At 34.4% G+C, this 27,214-nt stretch overlaps 3 protein-coding genes, 1 long non-coding RNA gene and 1 pseudogene across 11 annotated transcripts; 3 read left to right on the top strand and 2 right to left on the bottom strand.

The window, feature by feature from the left end:
- Positions 1-2,269: 2,269 nt before the first annotated feature.
- Positions 2,270-8,012, top strand: LOC112701796 (uncharacterized). 8 transcript variants are annotated; one of them, XR_011863564.1, is made up of 9 exons: positions 2,270-2,529; positions 3,046-3,179; positions 4,313-4,585; positions 4,693-5,221; positions 5,394-5,482; positions 5,612-5,855; positions 6,330-6,586; positions 6,684-6,818; positions 7,728-8,012. It is a non-coding gene; the product is annotated as an uncharacterized lncRNA (long non-coding RNA). The 8 variants fall into 8 exon arrangements; XR_011863563.1 differs by having other exon boundaries at positions 4,986-5,221; positions 6,330-6,524; positions 6,620-6,818; XR_011863570.1 differs by having other exon boundaries at positions 5,040-5,221.
- Positions 8,013-9,789: 1,777 nt separating this feature from the next.
- On the top strand, positions 9,790-12,483 carry LOC112703853 (coatomer subunit alpha-2-like; annotated as a pseudogene).
- A 1,085-nt stretch (positions 12,484-13,568) lies between these two features.
- LOC112701794 (uncharacterized) lies at positions 13,569-16,408 on the top strand. The gene is made up of 5 exons (XM_025752553.3): positions 13,569-14,186; positions 14,718-14,803; positions 14,917-15,225; positions 15,370-15,453; positions 15,668-16,408. Exons 1-5 carry the CDS (start codon positions 13,791-13,793, stop codon positions 16,101-16,103), a joined length of 1,311 nt encoding a protein of 436 aa, XP_025608338.1. The 5' UTR covers positions 13,569-13,790; the 3' UTR covers positions 16,104-16,408.
- Positions 15,933-19,631, bottom strand: LOC112701795 (SEC14 cytosolic factor). Its single transcript, XM_025752554.3, has 12 exons — positions 19,432-19,631; positions 19,282-19,310; positions 18,816-18,899; positions 18,675-18,728; positions 18,499-18,573; positions 18,337-18,390; positions 18,183-18,242; positions 18,002-18,097; positions 17,486-17,587; positions 17,283-17,363; positions 16,692-17,001; positions 15,933-16,284 (listed from the first exon to the last, which is right to left on the bottom strand). Exons 1-12 carry the CDS (start codon positions 19,484-19,486, stop codon positions 16,208-16,210), a joined length of 1,077 nt encoding a protein of 358 aa, XP_025608339.2. The 5' UTR covers positions 19,487-19,631; the 3' UTR covers positions 15,933-16,207.
- A 2,154-nt stretch (positions 19,632-21,785) lies between these two features.
- LOC112701797 (red chlorophyll catabolite reductase, chloroplastic) lies at positions 21,786-24,241 on the bottom strand. The gene is made up of 2 exons (XM_025752556.3): positions 23,280-24,241; positions 21,786-22,563 (listed from the first exon to the last, which is right to left on the bottom strand). The coding sequence occupies exons 1-2, from the start codon at positions 23,553-23,555 to the stop codon at positions 21,949-21,951; spliced, it is 891 nt and encodes a 296-aa protein (XP_025608341.1). The 5' UTR covers positions 23,556-24,241; the 3' UTR covers positions 21,786-21,948.
- Between the last annotated feature and the right edge of the window lie 2,973 nt (positions 24,242-27,214).

Genomic DNA, 27,214 nt, shown 5'->3' on the forward strand with positions numbered 1-27,214 from the left:
ATCTTTTTCTTTTCTGTGCAGAAGGTCTCTCCTTCTTGCTACACAAGGCAGAACAAAACAGACTAATTCAGGGTCTTCAGATACATAAGCGATGTCCCAAGGTCAACCACCTCCTCTTTGCTGATGATTCCATCTTATTCTATAAGGCTAATCCTGAAGCATGTTCATACATCCTGCATATATTGAATTCTTATGAAAGCATCAGTGGCCAGAGGGTAAATCTTAATAAATTTCTTGTATTCTTTAGCCACAACATTCCCTCCACTACTCGTACACTACTGGCTAACTCTATGAATATTAGTAATATTGGGGCTCAGGATAGATACCTTGGTTTGTCTTCTACAGTCTCTAAATCGAAAAAGACTTCTTTTAGTATGATCAAAGAGAAGGTTTGGAAAAGAATCCAAGGGTGGAAGCGCAATCTTCTATCGTAAGGTGGTAGACAGGTATTGCTTAAGGCAGTGGAAGAAGCTATTCCTATTTATACGTTGTCTTGCTTCAAGTTGTCTGATGGTTTAATTTCAGAAATTCACTCTCTACTTTCTCAATTCTGGTGGGGACAAAAAGGTTCTGAAAGGCGGATGGCTTGAATTAGTTGAGACACTATGACTCGTCCACGAAGAGAAGGAGGCCTTGGATTTAAAGATTTCATAATCCAAAATCTGGCACTTTTGGGCAAACAGTTTTGGCGACTCGTAACATAGTCTACTTCCCTATTATCCAAAATCCTAAGAGGTAAATACTTTAGTAATGGTAATGCTATAACAGCAGAAATTGGAGTCTTACCTTCTTGGGGATGGAGGAGCATACTGGAAGGCCGAAATATTGTTGAAAAAGGTCTTAACTGGGCTGTGAGTATTGGAGAGAATATCCGAACCTTTGAGGATCCTTGGCTGACACCTCTGTATCCTTTAATAATTTCTGACATGCCAAACAGACAAGCTATTTCTGATTTGGTTCCAAGAGTTAAAGATCTAATTATTGAAGATAGGAATTGGAATCAGAATCTCATTTAAGAATTATTTTTCCAAGACGTTGCAAACAGGATTTTGTAAGTTAAAATTCAGCAGAGTAGGGACAAATTGCAATGGGATTTGAATAAATTCAAGCAATATGATACAGCTTCAGGTTACAGAATTGGCTATTTATTTTATCATCCATCTCTGGAGCTTTGTCCTAATTATATATAGCAGAAAAAGGCGTGGAATGATCTATAGAAGTTGAACTTGCCTCACAAAATTAAGCTATTTATCTGGAAAGCTCTCCATGGCCGACTACTGGCGCTTGCTCAGATTCATCACCGCATTCCATCTATATCGCCAATATGCCCCTGCTGTCATGAAGCAACAGAAATAGTCACTCATTGTTTGATCGATTGCTCTAGAATTAAAGACGTATGGTCTCACAGTTATCTTTATGACGGTCTTCTCTCTCAAAGTCCTAATGACTTTTGGACATGGTGGACTGCATCAACAGAGATACTTAACCCGTTGAAGAATGTTGACCGTAATCCTCAATTGCTTGCCATTATTTGCTGGAACTGCTGGAAAGTTCGCAACCAGTTAATTTTTGAAGGTTCTACTTTAATGCCGTCTGTCATTCTAGCAAGCTATGTCAAGTTGCTCCGTGAAATCCAAAGAACTCCCAGTTTAGATCGTCATCTCCATGAGGCAAACTCTTAGTATCATTCAATTTGATTTATCATTCTTTCTTCTTTAAGATTTTTCTTCGTTTTTTGACCATGCACCGTTGGATAAATATCTTCAGTGTATTGTTTTGGAAAATCTCTACTTTTTATTATGTTGTCCTGCTTTTGGACATCTTTCTATTTCATTTTTCAATAATTAATGAAATATAATCTACTATTTTTAGAAAAAAAAGTTACAACAGTAGTCCACACTTTATATTTTATGCTGGTCATTTTGGAGGCTGGAGATAGAAAAAATAAAAAAATAAAAATAGTTAATTCAATCCTATAACATATAGTGAAAAGGTTATTCCCACAGTGAAAGTCCTACATGTCATTTATCGGGTTTATTCTCAATTTCGATTATATTTAAAAACTGGATCAGACTGGCCAGTCGAACCAGTTCAACCAGAAACTGGCATGGAAAATGGTCTGATCCTCTTCTTAAGATTGCTAATTTCTAAACCACTTAGAAACCGTTGAACCGGCCGGTTGGATTGGATCGCAAACCGACCGGTTCCTGTGAACGGCGTCGTTTTCTTTTTTTTTTATTAAATAAAAACCCACGTTCAGCCTTCACTCGCCCAACCCCTTCCCCCCAACACACGCCCCCCCCCCAATCGTGAATCACTATCCCTATGAACTCTCAAGCAAATTTCAAAATCACCCAATCAAAACCCTAGGTTCTCCCTGCAACGATTCTGCCGCAGTGCCGCCGCCGTCCGTGCTGTCCGCGTCCTCCTTCCCCCTGTCTCCGTCCTCCCTGGCTTCTCTCGAACTTGGAGTAGCTCGCCGCCGTGTCGCCGTCGTCTCGCCGGTCGCCGTCCGTGTCTCCATCGAAGGTTAGCGTCACTGCTTTCACTTCTTCAGTTCTTCTCTTCCTATTATGCTCTGTTTGCTGATTTTGTGATATTGTGAATGGATTAATGGAAAATCAAATAATTGATTTTGTGCTGCTGCTCTTTTTTTAATTCCTGCTCTTTTTCTAGGATTAATGAAAAATCAAATCATTATTGAAATTTTTGTTTAGCTTTATTGATTTCAGGTTTAGTGTGATTAGGTTTTACTTGTTGCTGTTTTGTAATGTTTGTTGCTGAATGCTAAAAATGGAAATCAAAGCAAATGCTGTTTGAATGATAATTTTTGTTGCTGAATGCTGAATGCTGTTGGTAGTATTAATTTTGTGCTGCTATTAATTTTCTGGCTATGCTGCTGCTGCTATGGGTTCTGAGTTCTGGTGTGCAGTTGTGTGTTTTGTGGCTCTGCTGTGTTGATCATCTTTATCAAATGTCAATGTTCAATTTTTACTTGCGTTGTGTTGATCATCTTTCTCAATTATTGTCAATGTTCTTTATCAGAACTGAGAAGGAAAATGGCAATCTGAACCAGCAAAAGGATTTTCGCAGCGTCAGCGCGTGCTCACACTTGCAGGAACAAGAAAACTAACTCTTTTTCTGCCCTCTTTCTGCACTCGTTCATTGTATAGTAATTAGTAAGTCAACTCTTTGGATTACTGGCATAATTGAATTGGAGATTTAAGAGACAGTTGATTTCTTAATACTGAAAATTTACCCTTAGTTTTGATCTAATTGTGTTGTTTAGTAGGAACTAATATAATCTCTTCATGGCTTTATCATCGTCTTTTCCAAGTTATACTAGTTTCTTGTAAGAGAATTAAAGCTAGCTAGTTTGGCCTTCCGTTTTGCACAAACAAAAATATGTTAATACGGCCATTTTATCAAAACAATAGTCACAATTAGGAAGTTTAATTTAATAGTATATGATGCAGATACGTCTATGATACAGATATTTGAGTAGAAACGAAGTATTTGTACATTATAGCTTGCATATGTTGTGGAATAGGATAATAACAATTAAGAGTATTGAGTATTGATATACTTGTTATCTCTCTTTGAAATGTTACTTTCTGTATTTACTGTTTTGATTTAGCTTTGCATTCTCTCATGACTTCTTGGAACAGCGATTATATTGTTGTTTATTGGGTTTCTTTCAATATATCATGGTATTATGTGATATCTTCACACTTTGTACTATTTGAATTGGCATTTCTTTCAATAGTCACTCACAAGCTGCTTCTATATTCTAGGATGTTTATAATTTATTTATTATTTTATTTTAAAATGGTTTTTCTGGTTGAACTACGGTTAGACCAATTTCATTACACCACACTTTTCATGACCATATCCAATTATTTCACGTGAAGTTGATAGTTGAGAGTCGTTAGATGAAAATTTAGTCAAATCAGTCAAACCATCCAACGACTTTCAACTATCAACTTTATGTGAAGTCGACTGCACCTAAGTTATCACCTTATTTATTTCCCTTTCTCAGCTTGCTTTACAATTTACATGTACACACACCCCTAAAATTTCAAATTTTAAATTTTGAATACAAAATTAAAATTAAAAAAGGGATTCTCTCTATTCTCTGTTTCCAATTTTATCTCTTCCTCCTCTTCTTCGGTTCTTCTACTTCTTCATCTTCAGTTTCTCTTCTTTTTTCTCCTCCGTTCACTGATTCTATTTTTGTATAATCTTCTTCTTCTTATTCTTCAGTAGTTCTTATTCATCTTCTTCTTCTAATTCTTATTGTTCCTAATTTAAGTCAGAGGTGGAGATTATAGAGTTAGTGTATGCACCAAGGCAGAGAATATCACTGTACCTGATGGCTCCAACCTTTAGGGGAGTCATCGCGGAGGAGGCAACGTCATCGCTGGTGTTAGGGTTGCGGCGGTGGATGAGATGGCGACTGCTACGGTGGTGGACCATGCTATGGCAGTGGTGGTCGCAGTAGGTGCGGTGGAGTTCGTGGTGATCTTCAATGCTGTAGTGATGGATACTGAGGAGGAAGCGGCGGAAGAGAGCAAATCGCTGGAAGGTATTGAGTCGCTGCCACAAAGAGCGCATGCAATGAGACTATTAAAGCAGAGAGCACAACAACGATATAATAATTTTATATTTGTCTTTATCTTTCTGTCCGTATAGATCCAGACAAGGATTCATCTTCATTGTCAAGACGTTCCTCATTTTCAAGATGTTCCTGATGTTCGTCCTTTTAATTTTGACTAAATCTATATGTAATTTGAAATTGAAATTTGAATTTTTAAATATGCACAACCTTATCAAGCATTCAAACCATCTCTCAAATAATCAAATTTCAATTTTCTTCTTACCATAACCCTCTTTCTTTCTCTATCTTCTCTCATGTCTTTCTTCTCCTAGATCTATATATCTCTCTGCATCATTTTTTTTCTTTTATTTTTGTTATCTTTGTCAAGCGGAGATTTCTTGATGGTGACATGCATTATGGTATTGTGTTTGTTGCGGGGAAGAAGTAGAGACACGACAGGGAGGAGCGAGAGATGCATACTGGCATTGACAACAATGGGCATGCAGTTTGGTGAGGCTGAGATGATTCGGATGGCAATAGACAGAACGGAAGAGAAGTCATAGTTGCAGCACCAGAAGCGGCCATCAACGGTCTTGGTGCGATGATTCTGTATTCTCTGCTTATGTAAGTAGTCGTCTTCTTCAAATGAACGTATACGTTTTTTAATTTTGATATCCCTACTCGTACTCCTCTTTGTTCGGTCACAGATTCATGATGGTTCTCGATGTGTGTTCCTTATTATTTGATCTGATGTATATGTTCTAATTTTGGTAAGAATTGAAATGATGATGTGCAGAGGCGTCTTTGCCTGGTGTGGAGCTTTTGATGCAGAAAATCCATAACCTCATTGTTGTTGCCGGGATTCTATTTGCAATTCCCCAAAAGGTCTTAATCTCTGTCCCTCTTATCTTCAATTTGCATCCAATGTACAAACCAAATGAGATTGTTAAGTAATGCAGCATGAACTAATCATTTTTCCTTTGGTTTTTGATGTCCTGGCTTTTGTATTTTCAGAGTATATATTCATTTTCATCATCCTCATAGATCATATTTTTCAATTTTTTTCTTCTCATCAATCTAATAACGGAGCATTAGTACGCGACGGCAAAATCAAATTGGCTACTGGAAATTAGTGGGCACCCCGGCAAGAAGGTTCAGCTCTCGGAGTCCAAGATCCGGCAGCTCTGCTTGATTTTCAGAGACATTTTCTTGCAACAGCCAAATTTATGGGATCCCCAATCTTTCATTTAGATTTGTGGTACTCTAACTTCTTGTAATCCCTTACTCTACTGCTTTCTTTCTTAATAACAAGTGAATATGTACACTTTTGTGCATCCCTTACTCTACTGATTTCTTTCTTGCAATCCCTTTTGTTTCGGTCTTCTTCCTTTCTTTTTGAAGTCGGCATTTGATTGATTTGTTATTGTGTTTATTTTTTATTTTAATTTTTTCTAATAGTGATTTTATATTCTTTTAATTTGAGAGTGACATTACTATTATATTTTTTAATATGTTTTTTAACCATATTTTAAAATCTTGATTTTCATTTCATATCACTTCTCTAGAATTTTATTTTTCCAATACATTTTTGACTAAGATTTGGTAACTTTTACTGTTTATGATACACGGTTCGGTATCTCCTTTTTGAGTTTTGATAATGAGATTTGGTAAATATTTTTATTTTAACTGTTTATGTGGTCTCTTCAAATCTTTATCATTATCATAACCTCAGAAAAAAGAAAATAATATCACCACAAAAGCAAGGAGGTGAAGAAACCATGATGGCAATCCTGAATGTAATAATTGAAAGAGAAGGGAGGAATTGGAGAAAGAAAGTGGTGGTTCAGGTTCACATTCCTCCTTACAAAGCCTTCTCTGGCATGGTGGTTCTGCTTATGGTGCTTGGTTCAGTTGTGCCTCAAATAAGGTTATATATGATGGATATGAATGAATCCACAAATTGAGACAATTTCATTCATAAATAACAAAGTAACTAACTCAGATTATTCTTTGTTTTCGCAGGTAGCATAGGTTCCATTAACACTGCCGTACCCATTCTCACATTAGTTTATTTTTTATTTTGTAGTTATTAGTTTAGTGCCTTCATTGCTATACCCTATTGTGGCATGTCTTTTGGGGTGCATTAAAACATGCGAATGGAATTGAAGGCGGAATTGTTGTTAGAGTAATAGCATGCTTTCAACCCTTGCACAATTGTCAGGTCAGTACTATATGATTTATATAGACATGGTTTACAAGCTTGATGTGAGATAAAAAAAAAACACTTGTGTCTATTATGTGTTATCCTCTGTTATTAATTATTGGATTGTTTTATGAGCTCATGGGGGACGAATGCTATCTTCAAGTTTTTTGTCATTTGCTGAATCGTGTCATAAAGATACATAAACTTTTTCTCATCTAGCTGAAGCTTGAAGTTTGTAGTTTTCCTTTATTATTATTTGTCTATAAAAGAAATCAAGTTATTGAAAAATTTCATATCAAAGCATTGTAGCATCGTAGCACCTACTGATAAATATTTTTATGTTATGCATTTTCACTGAAAATGGTCTATTTGTCATCTTCATCATTGATTGATTGACTATTGTTCTTTAGGTTATTTTTTTCGTTGGATGGTTAAGGCTCATACGAGCTATATGTTATAAGGATTTGTATTTTATTTTTATCCTTTTTGAAATTATATGGTTTGCTTTGTGTATTGGTATGTTTGAAAGACATCACAGCAGATGAGGGTATTAGCCTACTAGGTCAAAGTTTTTATGATAAAAAAAGTGTGAAAAATAACAAATATTGATAATCAGGTTGAATACTACCTTTACTCTCCACCATTTCAAAGCTTTGGTTAGACATAGTGAATATGATTTGGAATTACTTTTGCTCATGTTTTAATCTGTGAGTATGCATTAGAGTATATATATGTTTGTTTTCTTTTCAATTTTTTTTTTGTGATTGAACTTATGTGACATATAATGATTAATTCAAATAATCAACATATATTGTTACACGGAGAGATTTCTTCAATTTATGGTATTATGAGTTCAAATATCTTAGTGATTAAATGATAAATTAAATAACATTAATTATGTCTTTGTTTTTTGGTATTACTGAAAAGCCAATGACAGCTTTGGGTGAACAAATGTGTCAATCTGTGGTGATAATGTTGGAAAGACTATGCACGGCGAACCATTCGCGGTATGCGGTTTGTATGCCTTCCATATGTTCAAGCCTTTCTATGAGTATGACAGGAAGGATGGAACCAGTACTACCCCAGGCCATTCACTGTATTCACCATTCTTTTCATTCATATGTTGCAACTGTGCTAAAGATTTTTAGCATTATAACATGTTTTAAATATTTAATAAATTACTTCTAAAAAATAGAGCGATTATGTTTCAAATGGTTATGTTGATTTATTTTTTAGTCTCTCTTTGTATTATATGAGATATTCCAACTTGTATAATTAATTCAGACACCAACAAAAAAAAATTGCATAATTAATTGAGAATCAACAATTTTGGCAGAATTATTTTATAGACTTAAACTTTGACTAAGGATTAAATACATGTCATTAATAAATAATCGTCCACTTAATGGAACTCTCATCCTCTTGGTTGATTTTTTCATCAATTTGAGTTTGAAATCTTAGTTTTAGGTTTTTATTAATTGGTACTAAACAGACATTTTATTTTGTCATTGTAATTGATTTTGATTTACGGGTCATATTTTTGTTTTGGCTTATTACATAGTGTCTCATTAATTGACCGGATTTGATAGTTAATGAAAATTTTCTTAGCCTGTGACTTGATTCTAGTTTGACAGAGAATCTTGCCTGTCGAATGAATATTATTTTTTTAGTTTCATTAATAATATCATTTATCTTTAAATGATAACTTTTGAAAGTTTATTATCTAAATATGGTGACTGTATTGTAATATTTTATTAATAAAATTTTGTCATCTTTTTATAATTTTATAGTAAATAGCAGAAACAAATATTTTTTGTTATATTAAGGTTTGTTCATTAAAATTTTAATTTTATAGTTCAATTTTTTACGAAACTTTTAAATTGTTTTGTTCACAATTTTATTATACAATTATATTATATTGTGTTTCTTATAATTAAGCATATTTTTAAAAATTTTTTTAATAAATTCTTGCATTCTTTTAAAAAGTAAAATTATATATTCTTATTTCTATGATTTAATTTAAGGAAAAGTTTAGGGGGCCATTAATTTTTGTATTTTCTGGCCAGCACTATCAAAATAACTATCAAAATAAAAGTGATAGATCTCTCACCATTAGATATTATTAGATATAATCTCACACCATTAAAAATACTATTGATGACCAATTAATGGTTACAAAACACCAAAATTACTGGTCCTTTAATATTTTTCTTAATTTAATATAAAAGATCCATATCTAATCTAACAATATTTGAATATTAATTTTTTTTAATTATACTTATCATAGATAGATGCACGGAGTACTTCACTAATATTTTAAACATAAAAAAAAAGTAAAACAAAAATAGATATTATAACCACGTTATTCATTAGTGATAAGCACTACAGTGTGCAACTTTATTCCAATCTAAAAGGAACCCAGGTAGCGCGGGTTTTACATTATTAATTTTATATTATCTTAATTAATTGCCGCAGATGGGGTGGCATGGTGGAAATCCTTGGACACAACAGAACCGTCCAGGTCTGGGCGCCGGCCGACGATCGGCGAGTTCTCTTATTGCTGAATTTAATTGGAGCAGCGAAATCATAAGGATGAGGACGATGAAAGCAACATACTTCACTGATACCATTTTGTGTGTTGTGCATGAATGAAGATGATGTAGAATATATATATAGGGAAAGAGAGGGTATTACGTACACACAAAGATGGCTCTTAATCACACAAATTTCTTCTTCCCAGTTTTTATGCGGATTATAGGGTCACACAAACGTTGCTCTTCATCCCTCAAATCTCTTCTTTCCAGTTTTCACACAAAGATTCTGGTAATTTGATTTGTTAGAAGGCATGAAAGAGTGGTTTGTGATAGAGGGGGAAGAAGAAGAAGACGTTGACCAAGTTCGAGAACAAGAGTAACCGAGTGAAGGGGCTTAGTTTCCACAGCAAGAGGCCCTGGATCCTTGGGAGTCTTCACAGTGGTGTGATTCAGCTATGGGATGGATTACCGCATGGGAACCCTCATCGACAGGTTCGACGAGCATGATGGGCCCGTTAGAAGTGTTCACTTCCACAATTCTCAGCCTCTCTGTCTCTGGAGGTGAGGCCATTGTGTTGTTTGTTCATTTGATTTGTTTCATTCACTGCTTAATACTCTGTTCCATTGATTGTGCATACGCTATTAATCTAGGTTATGTTGTACACATCTAAATTATATTAGGATCCACTTAAACATTTCTGGTAGGTAACATATTTAAGTTTTAGAAAGCATTTGTTTGTGTGTGTGTTTGTGTAGTAATAAGTATGCTTCTAGTAACCATGCTGATAATCATATTATCTCTTTACCTAAATCTTTGGTTGCCCCATGGTGTTGATACAGTGAGCAGTACACATGAGGGGTACACTTTGTAATGTTTCGTGATTTGTTTTGGATGTAATTTATATGAAAAGGATATATCTTTGGTGTAATTGAGATTATCTAGATCTGTTAATTTAGTAACAAATCCGTTCTTTTAAACTAAGCTCTGTGTGTCATTGGTTGGGTTTAAATGTGATTTTTCCTGCACTTATGTTTATCATTTGATAAAGAGAGGAAGGGAAATTGGTGTATTTTGTTGTTAAGAAAAAAAAAATATATTGTCAGTTGTAGAAGGGGGAAGTTCATATTATTTGCTGCTTATTGGTGGTGGTTTTTTTCTTTTCTTTTCCTTTTTTTCCTCGGACAGGGGATGATTACAAGATTAAGGTTTGGAACTACAAGTTGCATAGGTGTTTGTTTACTCTTCTAGGACACCTTGATTATTCGCACTGTGCAATTTCATCATGAGAACCTGTGGATTGTGAGTGCAAGTGATGATCAGACTATTCGCATATGGAACTGGCAATCACGAACATGTATATCTGTCCTAACAGGGCATAATCATTATGTTATGTGTGCTTCATTCCATCCAAAAGAGGATATTGTGGTGTCAGCCTCTCTAGATCAGACTGTTCATGTTTGGGATATTGGTTCTCTCAAAAAGAAGGCTGGGCCTCCTTCAGATGATATATTGCGTTTTAGTCAGATGAACACGAATCTTTTTGGTGGTGTTGATGCAGTTGTTAAATATGTGTTGGAAGGTCATTATCGCGGGGTCAACTGGGCTTCTTTTCATCCTACACTTCCTTTCATTGTGTTTCGAGCTGATGACCGACAAGTGAAACTTTGGAGGATGAATGGTAAAACTGAAGCTTAGTTATTTTCTTTTTTGTTTCCTGAATAACAACTGAGTGGTAGTATCTATTACTTTCTATTTTGCAAACTATAGTTGAGCTGCCGTAGGCTTTCATATACTATACTCATTGATGCCATTCTGGTTATTAAAAATATTAGCATATCATTGTTTAGTGCTGGCAACAAAAATGTTTCATAAAATACATTTCTTGTGTGTATTAACTTTTGTACTGGATGGTTAACCAAGACGAGAAAGTATTTGCTGTCGTCTCGCACATTTCGCTAATGAAATTTATGTTGTGTTCAGATACTAAGGCATGGGAAGTGGATACTCTGCGAGGGCACATGAATAATGTTTCATGTTTTATGTTGTGTTATGGGATGTGACAAAGCGCACTGGAATTCAAACCTTTGGCAGAGAGCATGATCGATTTTGAATTCTTGCAATACATCCTGAAATGAATCTGTTGGCAGCTGGTCATGACAGTGGAATGATTGTCTTTAAGCTTGGAGAGAGAAAGGCCTGCTTTTGCAGTTGGTGGTGATTTTTTATTCTTTGCACAAGACCGGTTTTTGCGTTACTACCAATTGTCAACACAGAGAGAGACGCAACACAGAGAGAGACGCAAGTACTTCCAAGTCGACGACCTGGTTCTTTAACTCTGTATCAAAGTCCGAAGAGTCTTTCCTATACCCCGTCTGAAAATGCAGTTCTTCTCTGTTCAGATGTGGAGGGCGGGTCTTATGAGTTGTTAGTTGTATACCATATCCAAGGATGACTCATTTATTGGTAGGGGCGATATGCAAGAGCCAAAGAAAGGTCTTGGTGGATCAACTGTCTTTGTGGCTATGAATAGGTTTGTTGTGCTTGACAAAACCAGCAATCAAGTCCCAGTTAAAAATCTGAAGAATGAGCTTGTTAAAAAGAGTGCTCTCCCGATTGCCACAGATGCCATATTTTATGCTGGAACAGGCAATTTGTTATGTAGGTCAGAGGATACGGTATTTATATTTGATCCTCAGCAGAGGCTTGTTATTAGTGATCTTCAGACCCCTTTTATCAAGTATGTTGTCTGGTCTAATGACATGGAAAGTGTTGCCTTGCTCAGCAAACATGTCATTGTCATTGCAAGCAAGAAGCTTGTTCACCAATGCACTCTCCATGAGACAATCCGCGTGAAAAGTGGAGCATGGGATGAAAATGGCATTTTTATTTGGTGACATCTGAAATCAATGGCTAAGATGACCAAGGATACACTTTTAAGGCGCCCGATTTGATACTTCCAACTTGAATGGAGTTTCAATGCTCCAAAAATAAAATACAATGCAAAAGTATATGGTTGGAGTTTTAAAGCTCCATAAATGAGAAGAAATAGGAGAGTTTTTGTTTTTTGTTTTTTTACTTCGACCCATTTTAAGTTGGATGGTTATTTTTGTTAGTATTTAATATTTTAACCCAAAGTTTTTTAGAGAAATTCTTGGAGGCCAACCATATTTAGTATTTTTTGCACCTCAATATTGCCTACACATGATTTCACCACTAGGCCAACTATCTTCTTAATACATGTTGGGTTTATAATTTTATATATTCAATACTTAGTGTAACTTAAAGAATTTTTTTATTTTATATATTATATAAAAACTTATATTATATTATAATTTAATTAAGTTAAATTTAAATTATATCAAATATTTATTTTATCTTTTAATAATAATATTATATTTTTATTTTTATTATTAATATTTTTGTTTTATTATAATTTTAAATATGTAATGTTAGTAAATATATGAATTTTAAATTTTAATTTTACATTTTTTGTTATTTTATATTTACATATAAGACTAATTTTATCGATTTAACTAATAATTTATTGTTTGAATCAATAACCAATAAATTATAAATGAGTAACTTGATTAATTCAATTATCGATGCAGTTCTGCTATGCTATTTTGTCAATATCAAAACTGGCTTTGTGAGATTGATTATTTAAATACATTTATTATAGTTCAAAAAAAAAACAACACGGTCCGAGTATATTTTATGAAATTTTCTTTAATTGTATTTGTTTTGGTTTTTATTTATGTTTATCTTTTTAATTGTGTTGTTTATATTTTTAAGTTGTGTATATTGTTGCATAATTTATGAAATTGCATAAGATACAATGTTTTGTAAAAAAATTTTTATAGACAATTTTAAGATGTATTTATTAAAATTAATATTTTAAAAAGTAATGATACTTATACAAACAACGAAGAGTTAAAAAAAATACTTATGTATCGAGTGATTATAGAATAAATAAATTTATTACATTTAGTTAAAAATTAAATAATAAAAATATTTTTTATTAACGTAAAAGGTGAGAATCCAAGAATATTGAAAAAACAAATTCAAAAGAAGGAAGAAATTTTCAATCTGTTCGTTTCACAGGTCTTCTGCTAGTTGCTTGAAATAAGTTGACCTATTTGATGGGTAAACGAAATAAGTTCCATCCAAGGGGAGAAAAGAAAAGAAGCACATACTACCCCTAAAGAAAAGAAGCACACGTGTCCTCGGTACCACAGATAGAGCTTAGTCTCAATATCACAGAATCATAGCCGCCTCCAAGGTACAAACATCATCATCAAACCCCTCCGTAGAGGAAACAGCACTCACTCATTCACTCACTCATTCATTCAGAGTCTCACACTCACCAACCCCATACACAGAAGAAAGAAGAAGAAGAGTGACCCATCACTTAACTGGTCCCAAAGATTCAAACTTTGATAACGATTTAGAACAAGGATGATGTCCAGCAGCAATAGGGACAGAGAAGAAGCGCCACTTACATTCACGATCCCTTCATCTTCTTCCAATTCCTCACCAATCACCGTCTCCGACCAACTCGACAGCTACCTTACAGACCCTAGGAGTGCTTCTGGAAGCTTCCAGAACGAGGGACTCCTCGGTGGCGGCGGTGGAGGAGGAGACCCTGCTGCCGAAGCCGAATTCGGCTTCACTCGCCCGGATTTTAGGCAGAGCCCTCTCGCCGGCACTGTCGAGCTTTATGAGCGCCACGTGTTCCTTTGCTACAAGAATCCTCGGGTTTGGCCACCGAGAATCGAGGCGGCAGAGTTTGATCGGTTGCCGAGGTTGCTCTATGCAGCTGTCATGGCTAGGAAGAACCACATGAAGAAGGAGGTGACTGTAACATTTCGCTTTTTTTTTTTTTAATCCTTTTTTCTTATTTCAAATCTCAAATTTTTTAAGAGATTAAAAAAAATTTCAGGGTTGGTTTGTATGCTTGAGGTAATTGGTTCTTTAATGGTTGGTTAAACTTTGTTCCTTGATTTTGTTGTTGTTTGGGGAAATTAAGTAATTGATTTTCCTTGAAGCAGTGGGTGGTGAATCTGGTAGAAGGAGCTACTCTAGTGCCAAGTTACCATTCAATTTCAAATGCTTGCTAGATGAAGTGTTTAGTGAGTGCTCAATCTAGATTGCTTCCGGTGGAGTGTCATTTTTGTTAGTATAGTTTTCCTATGGACTATGGTATTTAGTAATGTGTGATTGAGTTTTGTTCCTTGATTTTGTTGTGCTGCGGAAATTAGTGATTTTGTTGATGCTGTTGTAAGTGCTAATTGAATGTAATATTAAAATGGTTGCTTTTTTGGCATTCTTTTTTGGTTTAACATTGGATGTAGCTGATTGTCTTGGATTTTCTATGTTTGCTAGACTCGCTTAACGATATGTGAGGGTCATGATGGGACTGAAACATCAAATGGTGATGTATTGATCTTTCCTGACATGATCAGATATAGGTTGGTATGATTTCGTTTTGCAGCATATGATTCCCTAGTGAAGGCTTTGATCTGTTTTTGTTCACTCCAGTTGGTTTCCGACGATGAACATTAGTGAAATTGCTTGATTGCAGGAGACTAACACATTTTGATGTTGAAACGTTTGTTGAAGAAGTTCTTGTGAAAGATGGAGAATGGCTTCCTGGAACCCCGGAAGCATTGAAAGGTTCATATGTTTTTGTGTGTTCGCATGGGTCCCGTGATCGTAGATGTGGGGTTTGCGGACCTGTCTTGGTCAGCAGATTCAGGGAAGAGATAGAGTTACATGGTCTTCAGGGTAAAGTGTTTGTAAGCCCATGCTCACATATTGGGGGTGATAAGTATGCCGGAAATGTTATTATATTTAATAGGTCGTGTGCATACGGAGAAGTCACCGGGCACTGGTAAGGAGATCTGCTTGGTCGATAAAATTTCTTTTTTGGTCAGAACTTTTTGAATCATTATTTAAAATTTTGAAATTCCACTATAAGATTGTGTATTATGTTGAATACTATGTAAATCAATATTTCTTCATGTAAAATATGTAGGTATGGATATGTTACTCCAGATGATGTACCTTCATTACTTCAACAGCATATTGTGAAAGGAGAGATTATAGACTCCTTATGGAGGTAATTGTTTCTTGTAATGCTTGATCTTGGTTAGTCTTTTGGTTTAAAAGTTATGTTTCTGTTTGAATTTTATCCTTGAAGTGACAACATGCCCCTTTTGCTTTCAACAACAATTTTATATACTGGCATTACTTTTATTCTGAAAATGTGGAATGTAAGCTTAGCCAGTCTACTTCGGTTTTCACATTAATTGACATCTTGATCTGTTCATTAGGGGTCAGATGGGTTTATCAGAAGATGAACAAATCAAGAGCCAAGAACAAAGGTTTCTGCTTAATGGTTTGGGAAGTTTCGAAGAAGGCAATGCAATATACAGATCTCAAGACAACTCTGTGGGATGCTGCCAAACAAATGGAGTGAGCTGCTGCCAAGAAAACGGAGTCTCTTCCTCTTCTCCGAATCACGTGTTAGTTGAAAAGAGAAAAAACGCCGATGTCATTGAGACAGAGGCAAAACTCTCAGCCGATAACAAGAGTGGTGAGACCGTGATTTCTCGCATCAAAAGCGGCAAAGGAGCTTCACGCAAGTTTCATTCCATGACAACATGGCTTGAGAGTTGGGAGCGAGAAGATACTTATGCCGCCCTTGCCGTTGTTTGTGCCGCTGTATCAGTTGGTATTGCCTATAACTGCTACAAACAGTTGACATAAGAGGAATCAACACTGGCAGTGCTTTTCGGTTATTCTGATCACATAGTTTTATTTTGCTGTATCTAGCTTCAAGTTATGTGATTCTGTTGCAGTTCCTCTTTGTATCAAAATCCTTGATGTGTGTCCTTTACTATTGGAGTATTGGCTGAGGCACTTGTGTTGGGGTAGTAGTTATCTTCATCTGTACATAAAAGAAACCTTAGCCCCAATATTCAAATTATCTATTGGTAGTTTGCTTAGGTTAGAATTTGATGTGACCCTTTTTTAAATTTTATATAAAGCATACAGCTTTGGTGTTGCTAGAACTTTTGTTAATCTTAATTCTAAAATTCTGTGCTACATAGTTGACAAGAATCATAAAGGTTTCATGCTTTAAAACAATGAGATCAAACAAAGTTCTGTTATTAGAGATTTAAATTGAGTTGATGCAAGAAATTACAGCTAATAGTTATGAGTTCTTCACTTCTTTGTCATTATAAAGAACTATTCCTTATCTGAAAGGGTTATATGTCAATTCAACAATTTGTGGCACTGAACTCTATAAGAGGCCAAAATAGTGTAATAATGAGTCTCCAAAGTTTCAAACACCTTTAACAGCAACACCATTTAGTGAATTATTTAGGCCATTCTTGCTTTCCACTTTCCTGAACTCAATTTCTATAGTCTTGACAATTTTGGCATCATCTGGGTCTGTCTCTGGCAATTCTACATAGAAAGAATCCTGTTTGATTTGTGATATGGACTCCATTATCATAGCTTGCTGCTTCATATAATTATAAAGTTGTTTATGGAAGACATGATCAAGGGAGTAGCAGTTTTCAGCATTCATTGTTGCATTGTGTTTGGTTAACTTTGATGAGTCCTTGCAAAAATGTGGAAGGGATGCATAGTCCATTACCTGTTTCACAAGTTTTAAAAGAACAATATGAAACCGTTTAATTTTGATGCACTAAAGTGTAAAACATTTTACATCGTCTAATCGTATCTGTTCTTTTAGATAACAATTTAGGTAGTCAATATGAAAAGTAGTTATTTTTTGCTAACGTGACATTATGTAACTGGATGTACGTGCAAAACTGCTTTACACTGACAGTATATCAAAATTAAATTCATATGATAATATGAAGCTCTATAATATTCTGAGATAACACCAAATATAAGAGGTAATAGTGTTTTTACCTTAAGTAATTCCTCCCTACCACAACCTTGCAGCACTTGAACTTTCTTCCTTGTTCTTTCTTGCAACAGAGGCTTTACAACCTGCCAATTGTTATTCAAGTGAAAAACAAAACAACCCTTAAGTTAGTTGTTAATCTATGGATTTTGTTATGACATTTATGAAACTAAGTTTAAATTCTTCAAACAAAAGGGTAGGTGCAAACCTTCCAACATGCAGAGAATACATATGGAGCATTGACAATATAGTATGTGTCTGTCTTTTCTGGATAATTCAAGTCATCTATGGTAGATATAGATGTCAAAAGCTGCACAAGGTGGATGATCAGGGAACTCTCATGAGAACAAAGATGAAGAAAAAGAACAAAAGATGGTAAACTACTATTTTGTCCCACGAATAATACAAATCGGTCCACATTTTGGGTGAATTTGGCAAACAGAAACTATGTTTTACCACAAGACAATTAACAATATTTGAGGAACCATTTTATCAGTGAATACTTTTTCTAGAGTTAAAATAGCAGTTTACTAAGAAAATGCTTTTAAGTTACATATTGTGTATGATGCTGAAAAATGTGAAAATCAATTGCCTACACACACATATACTGGTGGATCCTACATTGACAGCTTTTTCCAAAATCATATATCAAGACCAAATTTGACAGTTTTGACATGATTTTAAAAGACACCAGAGAAATTGGCCATTTAAGTTATTGACATACCTTCATTTGGTTCAGTGCTGATAGTCTTAGGCCTGTCATATCCAAGACTTTCACACAGGTACCAATGTATCTTCCATGATTCTTGGTAGCTGTTGGCTAAAAAGAAAACTTCCAAATAATCAAGCAGCAAATCAAAGAATTTTCAAGAAAACAATTGTCATAAACAGTGTTAGGTACTAACCAAGATCACCCTATCCCTATATTCATTCATTTGGATGTGTGATTGTACATAGTATTTGTCCTGAAACAAAAAAAAACAATACACAAATTAACATCATTGAAAAATCAAAATGAAGTTCAGATACCTCACTAATCAACATTAGTATTGAACTTACAGAAACTTTTCCATATGTGCTAAGACCAACACCAACAGCAATGACTGGTAGACCCTGCCATCATCATTCATCACAAAATGGAACATATTAGCAATCATCCATGAAGAAGAATAAAAGCTCTAATGAAATGTATCATTCTGTATAGCGCAGCACAGATCTTACCTCTTTTGTGTAACCAGACATTCCCATGAGTTGCGAATCTCTCACGCTTCTGTACGAATCGGCCAGGATTGGCCTCTGCTGATCAACAAATCCATGATGATCAAGATACAAAGATGCCATAAAACTAGAAAGACAATAGAATTCAGAAGAGAAATTGGAAAGTGAATCAAACTCACAGCTAAAACATTGTCAATCTCATTTTCCACTCTCCATTGCAAGCAATCAATGAACTGAAATATTAGTTTAAACCATCAGCATAGTGAATGAATACACCAAAAGTTGAAGATTTAAGAGAGAAACTACTAAACATATCTAACCATTTTATGTGCTTTGGGAACATTCCCATCCCTTGCTTTGAGAAAACGTACTAATGTTTCTCTTGGATAACCCTGGTGCATATTCTGCATTATAAACAAGCTTTCAGAGCTTAAGTACAAACCTAACAAATTTTATGAACCACAAAACTATAATCACTTGTTTATGATGGTTCTGACTTCTGACATACCTAAAACAAGGTGAACCAAAGCTTCTTACCCAAGTAAAATTTTGTGCTAAAGGAACAAACTTTCTGGTAAAAATAGATCATTTATAATAATCTATTTTATTTGGACTAAAGTAAGGGGAAAAGAAAACAATATATAAATTTAATATCTAAACATGTTTCTGATCATCATAGTTATAGCTTGTACAGATTTCTTTTTCCATTGCCATTCTCATTTCTCAACACATTAGAATATTAGATCAAATCAAATCAAACAAAACTAAGAGACTGAGGAACAAAACCTGGAATGTGTTCTTGTGTTGTTCATCCACTGCACCAGGAAGGTATTGTATGTATTGTGTCAGTAACATTTAAACAAATCAGCAGTAAGATCATAGAAGATGAAACAGAACAATATTATGCAAGCAAAGTTTGGAACTGAATATGCATACAGGTTTCCAGAAGGGACTGAAACTGCTTCATAGCTTCATCATTCCATGCATCCATGTCTTATGGTAAAGATTAAAATAGTCCCCAGGTTAACAAGTTGCTGAGAAATTCTAAGGGGAAAATCTGCAACTAGGAATTTGAAGCTTCTGATGTTTATATAATCAAGAAGCTACTGTGTCCACATAATTAAACCTTAAACTAATTAACCAATTGGGGTGTCCTTAGTTAAAAAATGTTGATGCTTTGTTTGTTGTGTCCACAACACTTCCTATGACAATAAAGTATCCAAGTATCTTGGACTTTTGTTGCAGCTTCCTTTTTAAAGTATGAACTCAATTCAGTGGGCATCACTACAAAGAAATAATATAAACACAAAAACTAAATCGCTCATTGAACTGATAAAATAGATTTAATTACAGAGGACTAATCCCTATTTAATTATGGTTAAAATTGATATAATAAAATAATATATAAATTCAATTTTGATATATGACTATGTAAAATAATATATAGTTATACAAAATATTTTACACGTTAGTGTATGAAAATTAAACTCATAATATATTTTTTTTTGTGAAACAAAATTATTGTACATAGTTTTTTTTTTCTTGCTAGTGTGAGACACTCATGAAAAAGAGCACTCATAGGTTCTTTATAAATCATTGAAAAAGTTAAGTTATTGTTAATTTGGTAAAAGAAGATGCACATTGCTTTTTTTTGTGGTTTAATACTATATATTATAAAAAATAATAATAAAAATCAAAGTACATAATCTTAAGTAAGTGAGCCATACCTTATAAAGTTCTAAAGGAAAATTTTAAAATATAATAAAGTTGACAATAATTTATATCTAAATCATGAAGGAACCTTATCTCCTAATAATTTGTCATTTTCATTTCTCTTTGGCAGTTGTTTTCCAAATCTTATAAAAAGGTCGAAAAAGAATGCATTAAAATAATTTCTAAGATTCAATAATACCTCTACTATTTTTTTTTCTATTATTCTCTAATTGTATTTCAAAACTTATCTAATTCTTAAATTTCATTAGATATGCTGCCTAACCTTTCTTTTTGCTTAAAGTTTTCCACGGCCAACAATGAAGATGCTTGTTTATATATATAAAACGTGGATAATAATAATAATAATAATAATAATAATAATAATAATAATAATAATAATAATAATAATAATAATAATAATAATAATAATGTGCCAAAACGACAAGATTTTCCATTTGAAAGATGCTCTAATAAAGAACAATCATGTAATTATTAATTAACTTGTAATTAAAATGGAGGAATCGACTCACTTAATTTAAGTATTTAACACACTATGTAGCTACTAGAAGATGGAATAGCACGAGAATATACCATTTCTCCATTATTATGTGCACATATGCTTGTGTCCATAATCCATCTATAAACAAATATTCCATGTCCAGCATAATATCTATGTCCAACGAAAAATAAGAACAAAAAAGCATTCATGTTAAAAAAACTAGGAACATACACACGTTTTATAACTAGAGAATGTATTGATTCTTTTGTCCATATATTGTAACTATACACCATAAAACATACCACGCATCTATAATAAATTGGATTTATTATAAGAACTTAATTTTGATATATTAATAATATAAAAATTATATATAATTATTAAATAAGATTTCTGTATTTAGATGATTTTTTAAATAATAAATTTAAAATTTTATTATTTTTACTAATGTGATAATAGAAGATTAGTTGTTTATGTAAAAATTCTACATTAAAGAATCACTCGGTTGAAATATACTCAGAACTTTATTATAAAAATTTTAATGGAGATAAATTTTTTTAAGTATATATAATATAGGCTAATTTGTTAAAATAATACAACGTATAATATGTAATAATATATGATATTAAGACGACTTAAACTGATTAATTATCACTTAGATCATTTAACAACCATGCACTTGTTCTCTATGAAAGATTCTAATTAATTTCTATAACATTTTTGACTTTGTAGATCGTTAAATATTATTCTCATATTGGTAATATAGTATAATAGCCACCTCATAGCTCATATATGTGCTTAACAGCATCTGATGCAAACAAACAAATTAAAATTGGGGAATCGTTTAATCCGTTTCTCAAAATTATATGTTCCTTAAAGATGATTTTTTGCCAATAATAATTTGAGTTGACAGAAAAACTTTTTTATAGTAAGCCTGGTGAATTCATAAAAATTCAATTTACTCAACTTTATGCATCAAGAGAAAAATGTTCTGATGATTTGGGTACACCACATCAATCACAGCATGTTATTTTTCTGATATTTAGAATTTCTCTGTAGTTTAGACATACAGCCAAGATTTCAATAATTTCTCTCGTAGAGACACATCAAATTAATAGGTTAATTAAGGATGATTTATCTCCATAATCTGGCAACTCATCTTGTAAACATTGTCATAGGTAAAGTATTGCTGCTGCTACAGAATTATCCATCACAATTCACTATATAAAGATATGAATGAGTCATGAGACTGTAAAATAGTCCTTGATCACATCAAGTACCCGGTTTGCTACTTCTGGACCAAACAACCTTGGAAAGCTTGAACCAAGATCAACCTCTATGGTCTTGTTTCTAATCACACCATCCCTTTTCTTCAGATACTCTCTTTCTTCATCTCCTACTTCTCTGTTTGCAGAGGCACACTTGTCCAGCCATATTTCAAGCACCTGCTTCGAAACGGGGTCCAGGTGCTTGGCAAGTATCTCCTCCATCCGCTCCTGCCCACCATTCTCTGTTTGAATTCGGACTAGGATACCGGTAGGGGAGGAAACGGCGCGGATGAAAAGTGACGAGGAGAAATAAGGTTGAACCTCAGGGAGTGTATGTAGGGCCTGCCTATGTGCATCAAGATGAGTGTCATCATAGAATGTTTGTAGGTAATTTGGCCAAAGTACAGGGTCTTTTCGAGGAGGCAAATCGAGGATGAGGATTAGATTTGTAGGGCTGCTGCGGATGATTTCAAAGACAAAGTTTGGTGCATCAGTTGAAGTGTTGAGATAAGCTGAAAGACTTGTGATATCAAAGGATCCTCCTGTTGGTAGCTCTGAATGCACCCAACTTCCCAGCACAAAATCTATCTGGATCACACATTCAAAATCCAATTTGATCATCATCAATTGTTTATGTGCAAAAAATAGACACTAGCACTTTACAAGTACCCCAAATCATGAGTGTTTCTACATAATCTCAAGGGATCTCAGTCCATGTTCTAGATAGACTATGTGAATAATCTTAGTAACAAAACAAGGTCAACAGCACAGAGCAGGAAACCAAAAAATCACAAGACAAAATGATTTTGTACACATAAGGAAACAATGGCAAGAAATAAACAAAGGATCCTTACATATTATATATGAACTAGACTATTTGTATTTCAAAAACTAAATCAACCACTCATGTAGAATACATACTGGAATACGAAATTCATATGAAAATGTGTAAAATAATGCATGTACATATACACAAATATAATTGATGACTGGTTTTTACATTAAGACAATAATCTATGGACATTTCCATATTATATACACTTCACATAGAATATCCCAACACATTGGGAGTCATATAACCTAAATCAATGCATAGTATTCTGGTGTGGTAGTTACTACTCTATAAGCATTAGTTTCATATGCAATCAACACAACACAATTACAATATTCAGATAACTAAATTCTCTCATGATAAGTTTATATATTAACGATCTTAAACAGACCCGACTCTACAACACTAAAGACATGCATTAGCTTAATTGAAATTGAGAATGCTGGAAAGAAGGAAGGGTGGGAATGATTACAGGGGAGTGAGGATGAGCAGCTCTAATATGGAGAGAGGCTTGTGCAGAACCAGTCTGGCTTTGGTAATGGCGAACATCGTTGGGGAGTGTGGAAGGAAGAAGATGCGAGTGAAATCGATTCTCCAGTGTGGAAACAAGATCAACCATGAGACTCTTATGTGGAGAAGAAACGAAAGGGAACTCCATGAATTTGTTGTTGTTGTTGTTGTTGGAATCCATTAGAGAGCAAGAGAGAGATAAAGGCGTATAACAAAAGGAAGAAGATAAGATGAACATCACTCCCTTGTATCACTTTCCAGTTTCCACTCACACTAGTGTTAAACCGTTACTTAAAAACATATTTAATTATTTTATTATTATTATTTTGGGTCTTGGGGGAAGTCCAGAAAACACTACCCGAACCGGAACCCGAACCCGAACCCCATTCTGATGGTCTCTCTGAGAGTGTTGAATGATAACGCCAAGAACATGCTCCCATGGCCACCGTCACATGGCTTATCGCTGTGCTTGTTCTCTTCGCCGCACATCCGCCGCGAGTGGCTTGTTCTCTTCAAATCCGCTGCTCCGTTGTGGTTGCCGGTTTCTGCTCTTCGCTGGCGGGGCTGAGAAGTCCGAAAAGGTTCAAAGAAATCAGCGCCGCAACCTCTTCTTGCGGCAGAGCAGAGTCCATCTCGTTCCGCCACCCGAACCCGCTGCTAGCACTTCTAATGGAAGCTCAACCTTAACTGTTTACCAAATCTTCCGTCAATGAAGGAGGGAGAGTGGTTAGGTTCTTTATGTTATTAGATGGGTAAGAGTCAGGTCTGTTTCAATGCGGGTCGGGTTTGTCCGGCCCATTCATTGACAAAAAAAAGTGCTTGCTTACAAACAACCCCCTCTTTTAATGCTTATCAACTTAGGAGTAGATGCTGAAATAAAGCTGAAAATTGGTCAACAAAATCAGAATTGGAAAATGAGACTATAAAGCTGAAATAAAATAAAAAAAAGTATAAACAAAAGAATTGAAACATGGAAATATTGTAAAATAAATAAAACGTGTACTAAATATAAAATAAAAATGTGTAAATAAAAGACTCTAATATTAATATAATTAGCTCAATAATAATAATTTATATATGTATTTACTAATATTATATTATATATATATATATATATATATATAAAAGAGAGAAGAATTTAGTAAATTTGCAACGTAAAAAAAGAGAGAGAATTAAATATTTTATTGCTGTGTATTTGCTTGAGATTTAGCCTCGTATTTATAGGCATTCAAAAGATAAATTGTCAAAAGGAATTAACTTTACTCTTCTTCTAATAGTATAAACTTTTCACCTGAAAAAGTTAGCCGCCCAAACATTAATGGGCATCCACCTCATGCCTTATCACAACACTCCCCTTGGATGACCATTTAAGATAATGCCTCGTTAAAACCTTACTAAAGAAAAATCTTGTGGAAAAAAAACTTTAGTGAAAGAAAAAGAGTACAATATCCTTTGTGATGGGAACTGCCTCATTAAAAACCTTGTCAAGAAAAACCCAAAGGAAAAAAACCTGACGAAGGGAAAAAGAGTACAGTCTCTCCCTCTTGTCAACATCATTTAATATCTCGAAATCGACGCATCCCAATCTGATGTACCAATCTTTCAAAGGAGGATTTTGGAAGTGACTTTGTAAATAAATCTGCCAGATTATAACTTGATCAAATCTGTTGGACATCAATTGTCCCTTGATTTTGAAGATCATGAGTGAAGAAGAATTTGGGAGAAACATGCTTTGTTCTATCACCTTTGATATATCCGCCTTTAAGTTGAGCAATGCATGCTGTATTATCTTTAAACATGACAGTTGGAGCTATCTTATGATCAATCAGTTCACATGATGACAGAATATATTGGATCAGACTCTTGAGCCAAAAACACTCGCGACTAGCTTCATGTATCGCTAGTATTTCAGCATGATTAGAAGATGTTGCTGCAATTGTCTGTTTCGTGGACCTCCATGATATAGCTGTACCACCATATGTGAATAGGTATCCTGTTTGAGATCTCCCTTTGTGTGGATCAGACAAGTATCCAGCATCTGCATAGCCAACTAATTGTGACTTGGATCCATAGGGATAAAACAATCCCATATCAACCGTTCCATGAAGATATCGAAAGATTTGCTTGATTCCACTCCAATGTCTTCTGGTTGGAGAGGAACTATACCTTGCTAGTAAATTCACCGCGAATGATATGTCAGGTCGCGTATTATTAGCAAGATACATTAGCGCTCCAATGGCACTAAGATATGGTATTTCAGGACCAATGATATCTTCATTTTCTTCTTTAGGACAAAATTGATCATTTTTCACATCCAAAGATCTTACGATCATTGGGGTACTTAATGGATGTGACTTATCCATATAAAATATCTTCAAGATATTTTATGTGTATGTCGTTTGATGAATAATGATCTCATTTTTTGTATGCTCGATCTACAAGTCGAGACAAAATTTAGTCTTTCCAAGATCTTTCATTTCAAACTCTTCTTTTAGAGTTTTTATAATTGTTGGAATCTCTTCAGGAGTCCCAATGATATTTAAATCATCAACGTACACAGCAATTATAATGAATCCAGATGTAGATTTCTTTATAAAAACACAGGGGCATATATCATCATTCTTGAATCCGTTTTTGGCCAGATACTCAGTAAGACGATTATACCACATTCGTCCAGATTGCTTTAGACCATATAAAGATCTTTGCAATTTGACTGAGTATAACCCTTGTGAATATTCATTGGATGGTTTAGATATCTTTAGTCCTTCAGGGACTTTCATATAAATATCCCGATCTAATGAGCCGTATAAATAGGCTGTTACCACATCAATTAAATGCATATGTAGTTTATGATATGCAGATAAACTGACCAAATAACGTAATGTTATCGCATCCACTACAGGGGAATACATTTCTTCATAATCTATACCGGGCCTTTGTGAAAAACCTTGTGCCACAAGTCGGGATTTGTAGCGCACAATTTCATTTTTCTCACAAATACACATCGGTATCCAACAGGTTTTACATCTTCTGGTGTACGGACTACAGGTCCAAAGACTTCACGTTTTGCAAGTGAGTCTAACTCAGCCTTCATGGCTTCTTTCCATTTTGGCCAATCATTCCTTTGTCGACATTTTTCGACTGATCTTGGCTCAAGATCCTTACTTTCATGCATGATATTCAATGCCACATTATATGAAAATATTTCATTGACAGTTGTCTTATTTGAGTCCCATTTCTCTCTTGTAAAGACATAATTTATCGAGATCTCGTCATTTTCACAATTTTCAGGTACATGAACGTCTTTTGGGATTAAAACTATATCAGACTTTTGGACAACCGCATGTGTCTCTACTATGTCTTTTTTAACAGGAATCGTATTTACCTCTTTTCTTTTTCGAGGATTTTTGTCTTTGGAACCGACAGGCCCTGCCACGCTTCTGGCGTGTATTTGCTTCGGTGGCAATTTGTCCAACTGGGACATCAATTCGAATTGGGGCATTTTTCGCTGGTATATACGACTTGGTTATCCTCTTTGTATCGAAAAATGCATCAGGCAATTCATTTGCTATTCTTTGCAAATGTATAATCTTTTGAACTTCTAGTTTACATTGTCCGGATCGAGGATCTAAATGCATCAAGAATGATGCATTCCAATTAAGTTCCTTTTCAGGAAGCTTATTCTCTTCCCCTAATGTTGGAAATTTTGATTCATCAAAATGACAATTCGCAAACCGGGCTTTAAATACATCTCCGGTTTGTATCTCAAGGTACCTCACTATAGAGGGAGAATCATATTCAACATATATCCCCAATTTTCTTTGGGGTCCCATTTTAGTGCGATTAGGTGGTGCAATTGGAACATATATCGCACACCCAAATATTCTTAAATGGGAA

Source organism: Arachis hypogaea, chromosome 7 (genome assembly GCF_003086295.3).
Source record: "Arachis hypogaea cultivar Tifrunner chromosome 7, arahy.Tifrunner.gnm2.J5K5, whole genome shotgun sequence".
NCBI lineage: Eukaryota > Viridiplantae > Streptophyta > Magnoliopsida > Fabales > Fabaceae > Arachis > Arachis hypogaea.